Raw genomic sequence first — 19,252 nt, forward strand, 5'->3', positions numbered from 1 at the left:
ATTTTTATGAGGTTCACCCCACCAATCTGTTCAGCTGCATCTATGGCTAACTGCTTCTTCTAAGACTATTTGCCCTTCTATGGACCCTCTAGTAATTTTATCATGATAACTCCTGAATATTTTATTGGTTCCACCAAACATCACAGCATTTTGTTTCCTTGGAGGCTCATTGCACGATGCGAAGGGTGTAAAATGTTGAGCATTTGAGATTATTTTATTATTTTTAAACAAAGATGCGTTTTCTAAAAAAGCCAGCTCCCTCAAGTAAATTACCCAGGATAGTTAGAGGTCAGCTATGTTCAGTAAAATGTTTTAGCGAATAGAAATTATGCTTATCTTGTGATGATGTTCGCCAGATAAAAAGTTCTGTTTGTCTGGGGCTCATCTGTTGTTTATTGACTTAAATAACTATGGCAAATTGGACAGTTAATAAAGAGTACCTCTCTGTAATAACACTATTTCAGATTATATGCCCTGTATGCTGGACAGGCAGCTATTATGCAGGAATTAATTTGTGATCCCTAACTGACTATGTTTCAATGTGCCTTCTAGGAAATCCCTGATGAATCTTTCCTAGCGTTTTCGGGATCTAACACGAATCGGAGGCATGGGACATCCTTCCTACTAGCTTCAATCAGATGGGCCACTTCCAAATGCTGTCATGAAATTTGTTTGTCTCGGATACCCTATCTGTTGCAGCTTTGCCAGAAATGGCATCACTCTATCCAATCTGTTTGACTTTTCTTAAAGATCTTTGCATTGGTTTTGATCAGCGCTAGAGGCTTGTAGGGTTCACACTCCTCCAGGCCTTTTCCTAGTTTGAGAATATGTGAGAAGTCAGCTTCACACACGGAGTGTGCAGGTCCTTGACCCTGCACAAAATAATACAATCATTTCATAAAGCAACTTAACTCTTCATCTAAAGCCTGCAATGTACATTTCTTGATAGAATGTGTGGAAACTCCCCCTCTTTGCTTTGTCATCACCAGTCACTGGTCGTCTTGTTGTTCGCAATGAATGGATTATTAATTTGAGCTTTTACCTCAAGGACAGTAACTTACTTACCTGCTTTATTACCGTTCTCTAATGTATTGTATGCCCCTCCTTAGGACGAGCTCTGCGCTACTTAAGCAATCCATGTATGGACTGAAAAAAGGCTGAGAGGAGCAGTATAACCCATGGCATTTGGCTCCCTGGGTCTGCACAGAGCAGATCGCAATTCTGAGTTGTACTCTTCAAGGAATCAGTATTCCATAAAGAAATCAACCTTGAAAAACTATTTGGCACTGCATTACTCCTCATTAAATGGGGTTCATCTCATAACAGGCAGAGTTAGGGGCAATTGTTCCAGCCGAATGCATTAATTCCAATCACCCGATATCTCCACAACTAACTTCGCCTAACTCATAATAGGGTTCTTAGTTGCTATCTCCTCTTGGTTATGAGCTGCCTCCTAACCAAAGTATGTTCCACTTTGTTTGTTCTTTCTAGAACTACTCATTTTTTGTCCGAAAGGTCTCTTTTACGTTCGTCTACCATTCAGCGCTGACTGACATAGTTGAACATGCCCTTCTCTGTCACCAACAAACGCCTCTCGAAGTTTTACCAGAGATGTGTTCTGGGCCATGAATAATGAAAACAATCCTTTACTTCCTCTTAGAGACTTGTGCTCGAATTAGGGTGACCAACTGGCATAGGTGCAAATTCAGGACGGTGAGTGTAAAAATTCAGGACAAAGGGTCAAAATTCAGGACAAAAATTCAGGACAAAAGGTCAAAATTCAGGACAAAAGGTAAGTTTTGCAGATACGTCAGAGGTGGTCGCACAATAGTATATATGTAAGTAAATAGACAACCATCTAAGTACAAGTCAAAATAGGTTTATATTAGGTTGAGACAATTGTGCACTTCACGGTTTTTCAGTATGGCTGCAGCTTGCTGCCTTAGACAATTCAAAATTCGCATCTCGCTCCAGCAGGTACATTATTCACCAGACAATGGTGAACCACACCTGAATATAAATGAATCCGCTTTTATTGTTGATTGAAAACTACTGGATATATAAGGAACTTTGCAGTGCCAGCCCCCAGTAACAAAACCGCTCCCCCCCCCCTTTCCAGCCTCCCAGGGAAACACCCGATGCCCGGTCCGGCCAGTCCTGCCTTGCTATCACCCTTCAATGGTGCCCCTCTTCTTCACTTAGACCGTCTCTCATGTGTATTTAATTTCTCTTATAGTGTTAGTCCTCCCAATTATGTAGGGCAGGGTGTCGGAGTGCGTTACATCACACGCATTATATAGAGACAATGACTCATATTAACGTGAAAGTCAATGTATAGGAAATGCTACTTAAGATAATAGGTGCCACAAGGTGCAATCATTCTTTTATCTATTATTCAGTCTGTCACCATTCATTCTGTCCTGTCATCTATGTGCCCATTTATATTCAAACATATCCAACCATTTGCAAACCGATCCACCATATATCTTTCCATCCATCATTACACTCATCCATCCCTCCATCCACCCTTTCAGTCATCCATCCATTATTCATCTACCCACCCTTTCACCCCATCCATCCGTACAGTCATCCATCCACTCTTTCACCCATCCATCTATTCACTCATCCATCCAGCCATTTACCCTTTCACCCATCCAGCCATTCATTCATTCACTTACTCATCCATCCACCCAGTCACTTATCCTTCCACCCATTCACCCTTTCAGTCATTCATCCTCCCTTTCTCTCTCCATCCCCCTTTCACTTATCCATCCATCCATCCATCCATCATCCACCCATCCATCTACTCATACATTAATTTATTCCATCCATTGATCCTATTACTCATCCATCCTTTCACTCATCCATCCATCCGTTCTCTCATCCATCCAGCCTTTCACTTCTTCACTCATCTATTCATCCTTTTGTCCATCTACCCCTTTCACTCACCCATCCATACATTCACCCTTTCAATTATCAATTCAATCCATCCATCCTTTCACTCATCTACCAACCCATTCACTCGCCCATCATCTAAGCTTTCCCTCATCCATCCATCCATCCTTTCATACACCCATCCACCCTTTTACCCATCCATCTACCCTTCCACCCATACATCCATCTATTTACCTTTTCCCTCATCCATACTTCCACTCATCCATCCATCTATCCTTTCTTTTATCTATCCATTCACCCTTTCATTCATCCATTCAACCTTTCAGTCATCCATCCAGCCATTCACACATTCCTTCACTTATTTACTCACCCACCTTTTCACATTATGAGCTGAGCCTTTGTCTACAGAGTTGCAGACAGAAGAGGCCCCTCAATAACTTCACCTTGCTGTAACTCCTAAAGCAAGGGGTGGGGGAAAGTTCACTGTGCCCCTGCACATAGGCAGTCTGAAAACGTAGAAGTCATGATTCATGTATGATGCACAGTGCCAGGATGTGAGGTGACTGTGACATGGTGTTGTTTCCAGGGCTTTATGTGGTGTAAAAAAAAATGGGGGGTCTCTTCAAAGGGTGTGTTCGATGTAATTAAGGGCGTAGTTTAAAACACCTAGGCTAAAAATCAGCGCTAGCGTAGTGTTCCGCCCGACTGGTATTATGTTGTTTATGTCTTTGCCTATATATATATATATATATATATATATATATATATATATATATATATATATATATATATATATATATATATATATATATATATATATATATATATATATATATATATATATATATATATATATATATATATATATATATATATATATATATATATATATATATATATATATATATATATATATATATATAATACTGCAAGTATCATTACATTGGATATAATATTGAAAATACTTCAGTTAAAAAATGATGAGACAGTGAAAGAACGATAACCCGTTCTTTTTAACTTATTTTACAGGCTTCTTTATATAGAATGTTTTCTCACGTTGCTAAAGTTGCAGCATTAGCGTTTTGCCTTTTATTTTACAGAATGCCCTGCTGTACACTGAGGCAGAAGGAGGCGGCCACGTGATTTACCAGCCCAGACTGCCCCATTGACATTCTGTATGTGGCAATCAGCCCCATACAGAATGACAATGGGCGGGGAGGGGCTGCTCTTTTGCTCAAGGAGGAGCGCGAGGCGCCTCATCAGGAAGGTGAGGCCTCTTGCAGGGGAGCAGTGCTGCTCCCTGCGATGGGCAAAATTACGGACAAAAGGCATCCGTAAAAGGTTTTCTCACGGACAACGGACGTGAGGTCCAAATTACTGACTGTCCGTGAAATTTACGGACGGTTGGTCATCCTAGCTCGAATGCAACATCCTGCAGCAGATCGCAGTGCAGTCTTCATTTATGCAGCCGCCTTTGACTGCCTTGCAAGCCGCTCACTCTCCATGTGTGCATGGTCACATATCATAGCGAGAAATCTCCTGCAACCATATTCGAAAGCTCACCTTATATTGGTGTGTTCACAATTCAAGTGTAGGTCCTATCAACGAGATTAGAAGGTGAAGTCCATTTCATCGGAGTACATGCCCCTGCACGTCTGCCAGCCTATGATTGCTAATAGGGTTTTTATCATTCAACACACTTCTTCCCAATCAAAGTAGCACAGCGTGAGTCGCTGTAGTCCGACACCAGGTTAAGATTTGCAAAAATACATACCCCCTCTCACTGTAACTAAGGCATAGATGCATCAAGCGATATAGCGATCGCAATAGCTGCGAAACAGCGATTGCGATTGCAATTCCCACTTCCGCAATGCATCAAGTACAAAAGCAGCAAAACAAAGAATCGTAAAACCATTTGGAAACCCCCATTGTGATTCCTTAACAGATATTACCCCCACATTTAGCGAAATCAATATCGAATTTGCAGCCAAATAGCGAATTCGCAAATAAATCGCTATTTCCATTCACCAATGATCGCAAATAGTGAAAATACCATAAATCGCTAAATACGAGTCGCAATTTAAGGAGAAGCAAAACGGAAGTCCATTTGGGGAAAAAAAATTGCAAACAAGAAACAGGTGTTGGGTAAATCAAACACACTTAAGGAGACTCAGTAGGAGCATGAGGAAAGTCACAATGGCAGGTCTCTACATCGTGGCAAGGCGGCTTTGACTACAGGCTGCAGCCCAGAACCGACGCAGGATCCAGGAGCAGATCTTCCGGCTGTGGATTACACTCCTGGGACAGACTGAAGAGGAGATCTACTCCAAATACAGGCTCAATGGAGCAATGATTAAGAAGCTCATCAGAGACCTTGACCCTTTAATGCAGCACCCATCACGGAGGACCAATGCCGTGCCCACCCATGTCCAGTACCTGTGCTGCCTGCACCTCCTGGCCGCCAGCAGCTTCCAGGGGATAGTCGCATATGCAGGTGGTATATCCCAGAGTACACTGTCACGCTGCCTACAGAGTTTCCTGGATGCCATGCTGAGCCGGATACATCACTTCATCACCTTCCCAACAACCCAACAAGACTTAATGCAAACAAAACTGGACTTCTATCACACCGCCCATTTCCCCCATGTAATTGGCTGCATCGACTGCACCCACATTCACATCTATCCACCCGCAGAGACCGAATACATGTACCGGAACCGCAAGGCATACCACTCCCTCAACATTACATGGTATGCAAGGCGAAGACCATCATGACAGACATTGTGGCACAATACCCAGGGAGCACGCATGATTCGTTTATTTTCCGGCACAGCGGCATACACACACGCTTGGCCAGGGGTGAATTAGGCGAGGGACATCTCCTAGGTAAGTACACATGCTCACATACAGTATATTAAGACCATGTTGCCACGCATAACAGACACTGACCCTCTGCTCCTCCCTTCAGGTGACAGCGCCTACGGCCTCCGTGAATACCTCCTCACTCCATACCTCAACCCTGCAACACCAAAGGAACGGAGGTACAATGCTGCGCACATACACACCAGAAATGTGATAGAGCGGACATTTGGCATGTTAAAGAGTAGATTCCGCATCCTCCATAAGACTGGCGGGCCCTCAAATACCGGCCTGAGATCTGCTGCTGCATCGTGGCCGTGTGCGCCATACTTCACAATATGGCCACCAAGCGAAGGTTACCTGTTGAGGTCTCTGGTAGTGAGTCGGAGGGGGTCAAGCTGCCACCTGCACATGTGCATCATGCACACGGGGAGAATCCTGCTGAAGGTCACAGGCGCCGCTCCAACATCTCACAGAACTATTTCTAGTGCACCCATACCCCTCACACATCACTGCACTCATGCAAGCCTCATCAATGATTGACATGAGGAAGATTTGTTTTCTAAATAAAGCTCTTGTTTAATTCACAAGCTCTCGATGTGCTTTCATCAGCAAAAAAAAGTGCTACTTTATTCATACATCCAAGCGCATGTAACCTGAGCTGGAGTGCATGGTTACCTCACCACTGCACTGCCAGAAATGTCGAGTAACTAGTGCCTCCTGCCGGACGCACCCTGTCGCCTCTCCCCCTCCACGTTAGGCTGGTTTTGTCATGATGCAGTGTTGGCCCGGGAACTGCGCCGCCTTTCTGTTTGCACCGGCAGAGACATGCTGCTGAGGCTAGATGTCCCTTCGCTGGCATCATCCCCGCCCCCTTGCATTGCCATGGTCGGCCGCCTGTTGGTGCTCCACAGCATTGGTGACTTGCTCCAGGGCCCTTGCAACGTCAGCACAGTATTGGACCATCTGGATCTGCATGGCCAATGATCTGCGTGAGAGCTGTGAAGTGGCGTTCCCAATCAGGTGAATGGAATGTGTGTGGGCTGATAGCACTGTGAGCAGCTGCCTGTGGCGTCTGCGGGTGTTATCCTGCTGCGCCACCATCAGCTGGTTGCTCTCCCTCACTGCTGTGGTCAGTTCCTGCACACTCTCAGTGAGGAGACTAATGTTGCGTACAGTTTTATATAGCTGCAGCTGCATTGCTGCCATGTGCTGCGCCTGTTTACGGTGCACAGCAAGCATCCGAGCCTCAATGCTCAGGCCCAAATTGTGTGCCTGTTGCTCCATGTCTGCTGTGGTGGGCACGGAGCGTTGCTGCCTTAGCTGCTGCTGGCGTGGGCCCGCACACTTGCTGGGCATCATGTCTGCCTCCTGGGTGGGGGTGGGATCTGCTCCATTGCCATGCGTGCCGAGTGGTGAGGTTGTGCTCCACCTGTAGCTGCAGGGGTGTCCCTGTGTCTTGGTGCAGGTGCAGGTGCTGGCTGGCTCTCCTCCTCCGTCTCTTCAGGTGTCTCCGCAATGTGGAGAATCTAACTGTCAGACGTGTCAGCATCTGCAGCACCTGTGATGTGGATGAGTGCATGATTAATGATATGATTCAGGCACCTGGGATGTAGCAACATGCATGCAGGCTCGCTATTGCTTGATGTCTGCATTCCCTGACTGGCTTCAGGGGTCTGTGTTACTTGACTATTCTAACTGTGTGTGGCTATTAGGGCACATTGACACACCACAGGTTCCACAATGCATTTGGGAGGAGCAGGGACTGGGTTACTGGAGTTACAAGGATTGCACTGGGGGCATGGGCATTGTTAGGGTACGGGGTCGCAGTAGCATGGCTCTTACCTTGAGATTGGTGTGTGGCGTGGGAGGTGTCCAGTTCAGTGATGCCCATGCAGGCTGCAGGGTTGATGGTGTCCTCCACTAGGTCCTCCATGGGTGTGTTCTCAGGGACTGTGGAGTGTCCTCCTCCCGTAGCCAGTCTCTCTCCAGTCTCTCTGTGATGAGCTCCTTGGGACGGCCTCTGAGGTCATACCACCTCTTTTTTAGGTCATCGACAAGTGCAAGACTCCCACTGCATTCACCTTAGCCTTGATGCGCACCCAGATGCGCCTCTTAGTAGCCTCGGGCACCTTCCGGGACAGCTTCCCAAACAGTTGGTCGTGGTCCCTGCTGACTCCTTCTATCAGGTACTCCAGTTCTTTTTCACTGAATTTTATTTTGCGCTGCCTGGATTTTTCAGTTTGTCCTGCAGCTTCCTGGGACATTGTGGTGTTTTTTTCAATCCTGTATCGGCACTGCAGGGTGTGTCTCTTGGAGCTCAGTGCTCTGCCTCCTCCTGTATCCAGCTCTGTGATTCAAATGATGCATGGAGCAGGCTACTTCCTGGTAGTGATGTCATCATTGTGCTCAAAATGCGACTTCACATTTCTGCGATCTCGTAATCTGTGAGATCGCTAATTGCAATTTTGGTAATTGCGAAATCGCAATTAGGGGGTTGGAAACAGCTAACTCTGCGAATTTGTAGGGATTTCTGTGGATTCGCATTTGGCGATTTGCGGGTGGTTGCGATATGCAGATATTTAGCTATATTTATGATGCATCTCATTCTGCGATTTCTAAATAGCCATTCTTTTTTTTTCGCTATTTGGGATTCGCAGAATGGATGCTTGATGCATCTAGGGGTAAGCCCATGAAGTTGATGAGGGGTGGTCCTGGAATGGGTTAGGTGCATATATGGAATGGATTTGCATTTTCCTCCTCGTACTTGTAAAATGTTACAATGTATGTCAGCTTCTTGAATCTCTCTTATACTTAACCGGATTCACATGCATGTATATATTACTTATAAATATAAACATAAAACGAATTTTCCTCCGCCCAGCCAACTCAAAGCCAGCAATAATCTCTATGGACACAAAGCAGAGCCACTACACTTTTTCATCTAAGTTAAAGAAAAATAATGGACTCATCGCTACCTCCATCAGATGCCCTATCATCACTCTTGAGGCCCACAATTACTTTAAGCTACTTCGCTGTGGAAACTTAAGCTTCAGAGTGGGTTGAAAGCCGGCCTACCTCATGAATAGTAATGGAAAGGTTAAAGATGACAACTTATCTCAATAGTAGTCCATTAAAACGTGCATTAGCCCAAAGGGAGATAGGCATTAGCAGGCTCCCATGTCTATGATTCCCTTTCAATAAAGTAAACATGTTTTTAAAGACAACCCAATCTATTAAAATGAAACAGGGCTGCATTTAAAAAATGCTGTGGACCACTGCCTACTCCCCATCAAACTTTTTTTATAACTCTCGAAGGAGAAATGGTAATATAATAATAGGACCACTTAGCAAATGGATTACCACTCCAGCTTGTGATGACCGGTTAAAGTTCTGTTTTGCAAACAGATTTCACATAACATTGATCTATATGGTAATGATTCGATATTTTGAAGGGACACCTACGACATGCCTCTTCCAGCTACTGAAATGGTATCCATTTGAAATTATATTTTTGGAGTAAAGTCCTTTTCTGACTCCTAAAATGAGAATGGTACACATCAAATGTCGAATTGGAACATTCGTGGCCATTTGAATGCTTCATACATCTTGCTCTATATCGTTTTCTACCTCTCCTCCAGGATGCTGATATTGACAGAAGTCCCAGAAAGGATTGCTTCAATGTCTGCAGTTACCACTGTGCATGATGCATGAGCTATCACAGTAATATGTTCTTTGTAACACCATTCATGTAGATGGGGATTTATTAAATAGGATTACTTTTACTTATAAAGTGCACTTCTACAGAAAATTGTCTCTAGGCGCCTGTGCGCGAGATAAAAAGCTTAACTCCCGATTAAATGGATTGTCTCATGGCTAAAGAGGTAGTTTATTGGCCATAAAGAGCATTCAAAATGAAGGAAGAGAATTTTATTGAATTTGTCTCCTTAAACAGCTGTAATTCACTCTACTGTCCATGTAGCTTTATGCCAATATTATGTGTTTCATAAAATGACACATTTCACTACATTTTGTCTAATCCTCTTCGATCACATAAATATTTATCTGTGATCATTTCTATAAGAAGCTAGTCTTATTTAAATGGTCCTAGCAACAAGTTGTTTTAAGACTGTAGCAGTATTATGTTGTTGAGGAAAGGAATTGCGCACGAAATGCGTCATACACAAGGACCCCTGGGGCCTCATTTATGAGGCCTTGCGTCAGTTTTGCGCTGCGGATGCGTCCCTTTTTGTGACGCATCTGCAGCGTAAAACATGCGCCTTGTTGCGCCATATTTAAAAAGTGACGCATCTACGTAGATGCGTCACTTTTTAAACCCCTGCGCCACATTATACCTGCGTCAGGTATAATGTATGCAGAGGGGGCGTTCCCACGCAAAAAGCCTCGTAATAGTGACGCAGTGAAATCTATGAGATTTCACTGCGTCACTTTTAGGATGCGGTTGCGTCAAAATCTTGCGCCTGCCTCACAGCAGGCGTAAGACTGACGCAAGCCCTTTCACATGGGGCTTTCCCCATGTGAAAGGACGCATTGCTGGAGATGCGTCACTTTTGTGACACACTCCAGCAATGCGTCACTTTTGCGCCATACAGATACGTCAGAAATACTGACGTATCTGTAACTCCTTGCGACATGATGCGTCATACATTAAATATGACGCATCATTGGTGTCGCAAGGAGTGCGCAGTGAAAAGTGACGCATCGCTGTTTTCACGTAGCGATGCGTCACTTTTCATAAATGAGGCCCCCGGCCTTTTTGTGCCACATAGATACCAGAAGGAAGAGTTATTGGGGATGAATTTGCCAGGTGGGCGATCTGATTGTATTTTGCTGAATTGTGAATGATATTTTGATCACTCTCGCTGTATAGTCCGTAACTTCTCTCCTTGTTTGTCTGGCCTGGACAACATATCTATGCAGACTAGGATTGGTGAGCAGGCTGAGCTTAAAGTTAAATCTTTGAGCTGTTTTTTAATTAATGCTCGGTTTCTCGTTAAACACAAGTTGTAATTTTATGAGTTTTTAAGAGTCCTATCTTACATATATAGTATTTTTAACTGAAACATGGCTGCAGGAAACCTCTAACCCAGATCTGGTTTTAGCACTACCTTCAGGCTATGTCATTAGCAGACACGACAGGCATGCCACACGTGGCGGTGGCCTTGTAATAGTCTTCCATGATTCACTGAACTTAACATAGTTAACTGTGAAGCTGTTTCTTTTAGATGTAAGGTTACAGACAATTACACTGCTTTTGGATTTTTGATGTATAGGCCCCCTGGACCGAAGGCTACACGTTTAGACGATTTTTGGAATCATAGTGATGTTAGTGTTCAGTTCTTGAATTTCACCATTTTAGGGCATTTTTTGACCTTCATTTAGAAGATTCAAAAGACCATGATGCAGCCCTGTTAGTTTAATCACCATGGTGCTTCAAGTTCGAAAAAAAAGTAAATCTTGCTACAAATATTGGCGGTCATACTTTAGATGGCATATTTTCAAACAATCCACACCTTTTCTGTGATGGTGTAATGCCTTTGATCTGGTCTAATCATGTGGCAGTCCACTTTAGTCTTAATATACAGACACCATCTTGAAACTCTAAAAGAGTAGCAGAAAGTAAAACTATTCAAATACGGAAGAAAATAGATAAAACTATTCTGGCAAAGAGCTTTGAGCTGACGAAACCTGATCTAGGGAGTGACTAATGTAGCGGCTACAAGATAACATGTAAATGTACATGCATTTATATAGCGCAAATCGCCCACATCGCAGGCATCTATGCGCTTGCTTAGGGAACCCGTCCTGGTATTCCCCTGTGAGACACCCCGGCAGGGTATCCACAAGGTGAAAGCCAGGCATCCCACTGCGAGGGGCCGTTGTGGAGATTAAGCAAGCTATTTCCCAGAGTCGCAGAGTGTGAACCCGTGAGTTGAGTAGGCACCGGAGCGAGAATTATCGAGTCCGTGGAATTATTGAGCCCAACCCCCGTCGAGGTGGGGAATTGAACCCTGGTCCAGGGCCGATCTCAGCTTCCGGGTCTGCCGCCTCTAACCCCTGAGCCACACTTCTCCACACTTCTCAACATGAGTGGCTGAGTGCAGAAACTCTGACACAAGCCCCTATAGAAATAATTAAATCCTACACAAAACGTCCATCTGCCCCCTAGTTCTCTCCAGCACTTTTAACTATGAGACAAAAATGCAGTAGGTTAAAGAAAGTTAGGAGATGGGATTATAGTGGGATAGGTAGAAGCCAATATAGGAAAGTCATTAGCGAATACAGAAAACAGTTGCGGATGTAAAGACCAAATATTATTCGACAAAATTGACTTTGCCATCAAACTCCTCAAAGGAACTTTTTAATGTAGCTCAATCTCTTTCAAGATCAATTGTCTCATTTAGTCACCACTCTAATCAGGAATTATGTGATAAGCTGGTAGCCTTGTTTAAACGTAAGGCTGGACGATGTACAGACAATTTGACTCTGACTGTTCTTTGGTAACTACTTCTCCTCACTCTTCAATTTTGGGCCTCAGGGAATCAGTGTTAAATGATTTTCCACTGCTAACCATAGATCAGATAACTAACCTTATTGGGCAGGTAAAGTCCAGAGCACCTTTAGATCCATTTCCTCCTAAAACAGTACAAAAGTGTACAGTTAATCTTGTGCCAGTTTTCACTATCTTGCTGAATGTCATAATAACAGCAGGTGTCTTTCTTTCTGAGTGGAAAAATATTTTATTCTACCTTTTTTTAAATCCCTCGTTGGATTCCACCGAAGATAAACATTTCTGCCAAATTTCATGGCATCCTTTTTCAGCCATGCTCGTTGAATGGTATATGAGCTTATAGGGTTACTTGGAAGCAAATTATGTTCTGGACAATGCACAATATGGTTTCAGATCTGGTTGTAGCACTGATACAGTTTTAATTTCTGTCTCAGAAGAGATCAGAACTATCAAAGACCCCTGTGGAAGAGCGGCGATGGTTCTTTTACATTTCTCTACCCCTTTTGACGCAGTTTGTCATACCGTTCTGTTGTTCACATCTGAACATCTAACAGAAATTTTGATTGGGAACTCAGCACATGATCTCATTGGCTCCTTTTTTAAGTAATAGAGCAGACATGGGTCTTTGGCGATTTTTATTCTGAAACCCTTTTCTCTCCCCTGTGGGGTACCCCAGGGGTCATTGCTTAGCCCCACGCTCTTCGACATTTATGTAGCACCATTGGTAAAGATGATTCACTCTTATGGTTTTGCTACAGTAGCATATGCCCATGATTGTGGTATCAGTCCCTGGCAATGTGGAAGAGGTGGCAGACAGATTTAATAAGTATTTGAATTCTATTGTCAATTGGATGACTACGAATTGTTTAAAACTAAATTCCGATAAAAAGAAGGTTCTCATTTTCAGAAAAGAGTCAACTTTTTGGGGTCACTCTTGGTGGCCACACATCCTGGGTTCTACCCCAGAGCCTGTGACTAGGGTAAGAAACCTCAGGGTCATATTTGATGTGGACCTTATCTTCAAGGAGCAAATTAACAAAGTGGTGACCTTGTGCTTGCTTTTACTCAGATCATTGCGGAAGGTGTTGCCTTTTATCCCTTTTCATCTCCAAAGAACTATAGTCATCACTCTTGTCCTTGCCAGAAGTGACTGTTGCAATGCCCTGAATATGGGCATGTGGGAGTCTGCTTTAAGAAACCTACAAATGCTGCAGATTGCAGCTGTTTGCATTTTGATGAATCTTCTTAACTCATGTCATTGTCAAATTCTCTAAAAGAACTTCATTGGCTTCTTGTGAAGAACATGGTGGCTTTTAAAGCACTTTCCATAGCTCAGAAGTCACTGTATGGGACCAGACAAAAATAGCCCTGTGGGGGTGGGGGGGCGGGGGGGTTGGGGTTTGGGGGGGGGGATTAGGTGGTATCAACCTAACCGAAATTTCAGATCTACTGCATCTTGTTCAGCACTGGTCCTCAGGATATATAGAGCCTCATCGGGTGGCTGTAGCTATGTGCATAACAAATGTCAGTTGTGGAACAAAATGCCATTGTACCTTAAAACACAATTGAATCTTACGTTTTTGGAAACAGCTGAAATCTTGGCTGTTTCCTTTATCCTTATTTTCTTAATGGGTTGTGCCCTTAGTTGTTTGTCCTAGATCACTGTTTTGATTCCTAGCACCAAGACACCAGTGGGTATTTACGCGCTATAGAAATTACAATTACAATTGTGCTTCAGGAAATAAATTGCATCTGTATTTCAATCTGAAACAATAATGGTAGAAAATCTTACTTTCTTTATACCTTTTCATAGATTGTGCCACTGGTTAGTTCTCTTGGTCCCAAAATGAGAATGAATCTTCTCTTTGAAAAGTCAAAAACATTACTGTAATGAGCCACCTGCTTCTGTTTTCAATGTTGGTTCTTGAGTCATGGGTTCCTTGTCTCTGTATTCCTCTTGCAGATGTTCCAGTTGATAAGCTGAACTCCATGCAGTCTCTCATCTGTGTGAACCTGAAGTCAAACCCACTCAATGCGGAGAGCCAAAACCTTTCGAAACCAGCCATCAAATTTGAACTGCTCACATCTGCGCAAGAAGTGAACACTGGGATTGAGGCATAGATGGAATTGACTGATTGTCTGATGTGGCAGTGTGTAATGAGATCTCTCGGGAGGCAAAATGGACACGTGTGCCCACACATGGGCAAATTAGTGTTTTTCATTGTATGGGATTGGGCTGGAATTTTGTGATCAGTTAGAGAACGGGGAATAGCTGTGGTCAAATCTTCTTTTTATTGGAATAATGATGTGCTTCAGAATAGACTGCAAGGAACGGCCCAGCAAGGTGAAGACGGTGCAGAAACAAGATACTGGACAAGGGGTTGGTATGCACAATAGCATAAGAATACAATTTGCAAAAGAGCTAAGGATATTTATTTGAACAATAAATTAATGCTGTTGGTGCATGAGTTATTTGATATTGACACACCAGTTATGTGATATACCTGCTCATTAAATGATCATAATATAAACGTAAATGCTGGCATTCATAAAACATTAGGATAACAAATTCATATACTGTGCAAAATGTTTGAATTTACCAACTCAGGTAATACATTGTCCCTCCATCGACATGAGCCATAGGCTGCGCGATCTTTCTTGTTTACACTGATGTACCCTCTTGGCATAATGTGTCTGTCCTGCGGCATTTGGTAATCGCAGAGCCAGCCATGAGGTTGATTTTACATAATTGATTATGTTACCTGCATTTTTTCTCTGTGATGCATGACAAAATAAAGATTGTTTGCAGGAATAAAATGTATTGTTATGGGTCTTCCTACTCAAATCAGGGATGGGGCCATTTCAACTTATGCCTCCCACACATTCTATTCTACTGTCAGATCTTTTCTGCTTATGGAAATGTAGCAGTGAGAGAAAAACACTGCACATTCTTTTCAAAGAGGTAAACTAGAATATTGCATGAAATTTTAGTTTTTTATTGTAATGCTACTTGCATTCCTGTACCAGAATCATGTAACACATGACATGAATAACTTCAAAATAGTAATTTTCTGGTAAAGCCATGTTGGTAGAGGCTTGATTGTGTTGGAGCAATGGTGTTGATCCATGCCATCAGATACTGCTGTGTAGTTCCCACAAATCCACAGTATCTACACGTTTTCTGGACAACATAAACTTTGGGTGAGGTTCCTAGACTGGTTCCGAGCACCCTAGCAGGACATGTTGGCCGAGAGATCAGCTAGATCACATTGCCACCATAAGACCCCCTAACCCTTGTCTGGGAGCGAATGGTTTCTGGCAATCAATGAATATGACAACCCTGACCCCTCAGGGATTATGGTAACAGATCAGAACCTCTCACTCAGTCACTCGTGCTCATTTTTTCTCAGAAAAATATACACTGAGACATTTTTTATACGTTTATTGAACCAACGTTGTTCTTGTGTAAAATACATGTGCTGCGATAATCAGTTGACAGAAGCAGATGAAAGTGATTACAAGCATCAGAAGAGTATATAGTAGATATAAGTCTAACATGGTACTAAAACAGTGTATATTTGCAGGCATATAAAACCAGATAGTAATCAGGAGTACTCCTACTATGCAAAACCTAAGCTGTGTGTACCTAGAGTGTGTGTAGATGAGTATCCAAGAATCCCCTCAAGGGACGATCCAAACCCATTACCTGGCGGAAGAGAATATAGGACCCAGCCTTGGTCACAAACTCAACATCCCTCAAGGAGATGTCACACCGTTGCATGGTGTAGTCTCAAAATGCAGAGACCCTCGGTGTCAGCTGAAAAGCATTCTCTACTAAACCTATGATGTGCTGATTATTTGTAATGAAAAGCATCCTTGTGCATGTAGATTAGCAATGGTATGGGTGTTTAGATAGCCCTATCACCCCTTGGATGAAGATCGAATGACATTTGTACATTCATGCGTAAAGGCTTTGTACTTTGTGTTGAAAGCATCATGATAATGTTATGCAATGCCAGATGTGTAAACAGAAGTAGTTTCAGAGAAACTAATCCAACATTGTCACACACACGAATATGTGCAAAAGGTCACAGCAGTAATATTTTTTTTTTGTCCTCATATAACCTGCATACTGTTGTATAAGCATCCTCTCGATGACAGCAATCCGAATGCTTATATATTAGAGGGTCTGATCTCAGCTGATGTTCTATGGGACCAGGCCCACATGGCACATCGTAGACTGACCGAAAGGTGTAATCATTGGACAGTTCTACCCACCATTCGAATGACTCCTAATCTAATAATCTCCAAAAGAGGCCACGCTCACTTCTATTACTAAGGCAATTAACAATTTGATCTAACTCTTTAAAATATCTAACTGAATTCCACCATCCCCTCCAAGGTGGAGGGTCTACCTGACACCATTTTTTGCAAATTTCTCTTCTTGCTAAGAGAATCAGATAAAACACCAGTTTATCCTTTTCAGCAGTGATGTCCCTCTCCCCCTCTGAAGGCTGTACTATACCAAAAAAATGTAAAACGAGGTTTACCTCTATATCTTTACCCAGTATTTCTGCCAGAGTCTTACCCACATTCTTCCAGTAATCCTTCAATACTGGGCAGGTGAAAAACATGTGGATATCATCTGCCTCTTGGGTATGGCATCTTGTACAACTGGCATCTCCTTCTCCCCTCATTTTGGATATCTTGAGTGGAGACCAATTTAGCCTACAAATGGTAAAAAGGTGGTTCTTTCTTAAGGCAGCGGATTTAATCAAAGGGTATAATTTATCTAAAGATACATGCCATAAGGTTTGCAGCTCTTTGTCTGGCAAACTTTTATCCCAAACCATATGGGGGGAGCCAGTTTCCTGTCCGCTGCCTCATGTAGATAGTTGTACCAGAGAGCAATCTCCTTCTTTCGTGGATTTGGATCTTGGAGATCATCCTCCATTGCTCAGTCTCCAGGAAATGTCCAGTGTTGGATTTCACACCAGGTCGACATTTGATAATATTTAAATCTGGAGAGCCTGTTCTTTGTTAAATTACTCCATGTATCCCAAGAAAGACAGCTGTTTCCTTCAACTATGTCAGCCCATCTCTTCACCCCCGCCTCTTTCAAAGGTTGAGATGAAGCGTTGTTTCGGCATTCCAGGGTTCCTGGGGAATCCCACACTAGGGCCCACTCACTATAGTAGGGGATACCTAAAGTACTACAGTAGTCGAACCATAATTTAACAGCAGCCTGTAAGACCTTCAGACTGACTTTAAAAAAAAATTAGGGGCGCCAAACTTGTACTTAAAACCCTCAACTGGACTCTTTTGCAATATACCTTGAACATGTGACCCATCTGGTGATCATCTGGCCTATATAGGAGCATCCTACTATTTTGCAGTTGATATGCCCAACAGTTTAATTGTAGGTCTGGTCGGCTCAGGCCACCGTATACCAACTTTCGTCTGAGCTTTTTCCATGATAGTCTGATCCCCTTACCAGCCCAAATAAAAGTGGAGATATTTTTCTGAATTTTATTTAGAAGAATTTTTTCAAAAGTCAGGGGAATATTAATAAAAACATAAGTGAACTTCGGCAATACACACATTTTAACTATGTTTACTCTGTCATACTGTGTAAGTGGACGATTCCGCTATCTCTTCAAAAGTGTTTCAATCTCCTTGGAGACTCGGGCTATGTTTATTTTGGGGAGTTCAGTCAGCTCTTGTGTGATGGTGATTCCCAAATACCTTCACTCCTTTGAAACCCTAAAACCCTGCACTTCTGAGTTTCATGACATAATCTCAGTCTTACTGCTAATAATCTTATAGCCTCACATTTTTCCGAAGACCTGATTTTCCCTGAATAAACTTGGTAAAGCTTGGTTAACGTTAGACGTAAAGAGTATTAAGTCGTCCATATACAGAGCAAGCTTCCTTGAGAAATCATTCATTAAAAATGGATGTATTTCTTTATTTAGCCTTAAATTTTGAGCAAACGGCTCAATACATAGATCAAAGAGAGTAGGAGACAACTGACAGCCCTGTCTGGATCCTCGCCCTATTGCTACCCGAGCTGAAAGGTTGCCATTGACCAGTGGCGTCACTAGGGGGGTTTGGGGGGTGCGAACCGCACCGGGTGACACCCTCACATGGGGTGACACCATCTGGTTACGCTGCGCATGTAACACAGTGACAGCTCTGCAGCCTTGCCTCTGCCCTGCTTGTATAAAGTATTCCTGGGCTCGGCCTAATTTTTTGACAGTGATCTGTGTCAGTAGAGGCCTTGCCCAATTGCTGTTTTCGCTTTGCAGGACGTTACGTAATCTTACGCTGCCGCTTCCTGCGGTGGCGGGAGTGAGGCTACAGGTTTGGAACTGGAAGCCTGGCTGGGCAATTGCAACTGTGAAGGCCGCGGTGATAGAATCAACGCGACCGCGGCTGGAGCTTAGGCACACGCTACAGTACTGCAGCTGAGCCTTGAATGCAGCGGGCTGGGGGAGTCCAGTAGATAGTTGAGGCCTGAAGGACTCACTATGTAAGCGTGGGGCGGCCCGGCCTTAAACCGCATTTCCCGTCTGCCGTTCACCCCCTGTGGCTACTGCAGGTAAAATGTGCGTTATGTAGCGCGGCTCGCTGTAACACACTTTATTTAAATCATGCGACGTTAGCAATGGCTCTTGTGCATGCGTGTGTGCGCGCCTCGCACCCTTGTCCCCGGAATAAATAAGCAGACCGGGGCTCTCTGACACGACGCCTGTAAGTCCACTCAAGTTTTTTGGCTCATTAAGGCAACTCACCTGGGCCGCTGGCTACATCGGTGCCCCGCCGGCTACACCGGTGCTTGGAACGTAGCAGCGCGCTGACTGGGCCGTGGACCTCTTCTGCTTTGGGTAAGAGTTTGTTGGAGCCTCGCACATGATTGTTAGGGCGGCCAAGTCGTGAAGGGCACTACGTTATTGCCCTTCCATT

At 43.5% G+C, this 19,252-nt stretch overlaps 1 protein-coding gene across 1 annotated transcript in view; it reads left to right on the forward strand.

Annotated features, from left to right (window-relative positions):
- LRRC20 (leucine rich repeat containing 20) overlaps window positions 1–15,097 on the forward strand; it is a 1,555,127-nt gene extending 1,540,030 nt beyond the window's left edge. The window contains exon 5 of the mRNA XM_086922260.1: window positions 14,250–15,097. Within this exon, the coding sequence (XP_086778386.1) occupies window positions 14,250–14,407 (158 nt within the window). The 3' untranslated portion in view covers window positions 14,408–15,097. The remainder of the gene's footprint in view (window positions 1–14,249) is intronic.
- Window positions 15,098–19,252: the final 4,155 nt, after the last annotated feature.

This window comes from Lissotriton vulgaris, chromosome 5 (assembly GCF_964263255.1).
Source record: "Lissotriton vulgaris chromosome 5, aLisVul1.2, whole genome shotgun sequence".
Classification (NCBI taxonomy): Eukaryota; Metazoa; Chordata; class Amphibia; order Caudata; family Salamandridae; genus Lissotriton; species Lissotriton vulgaris.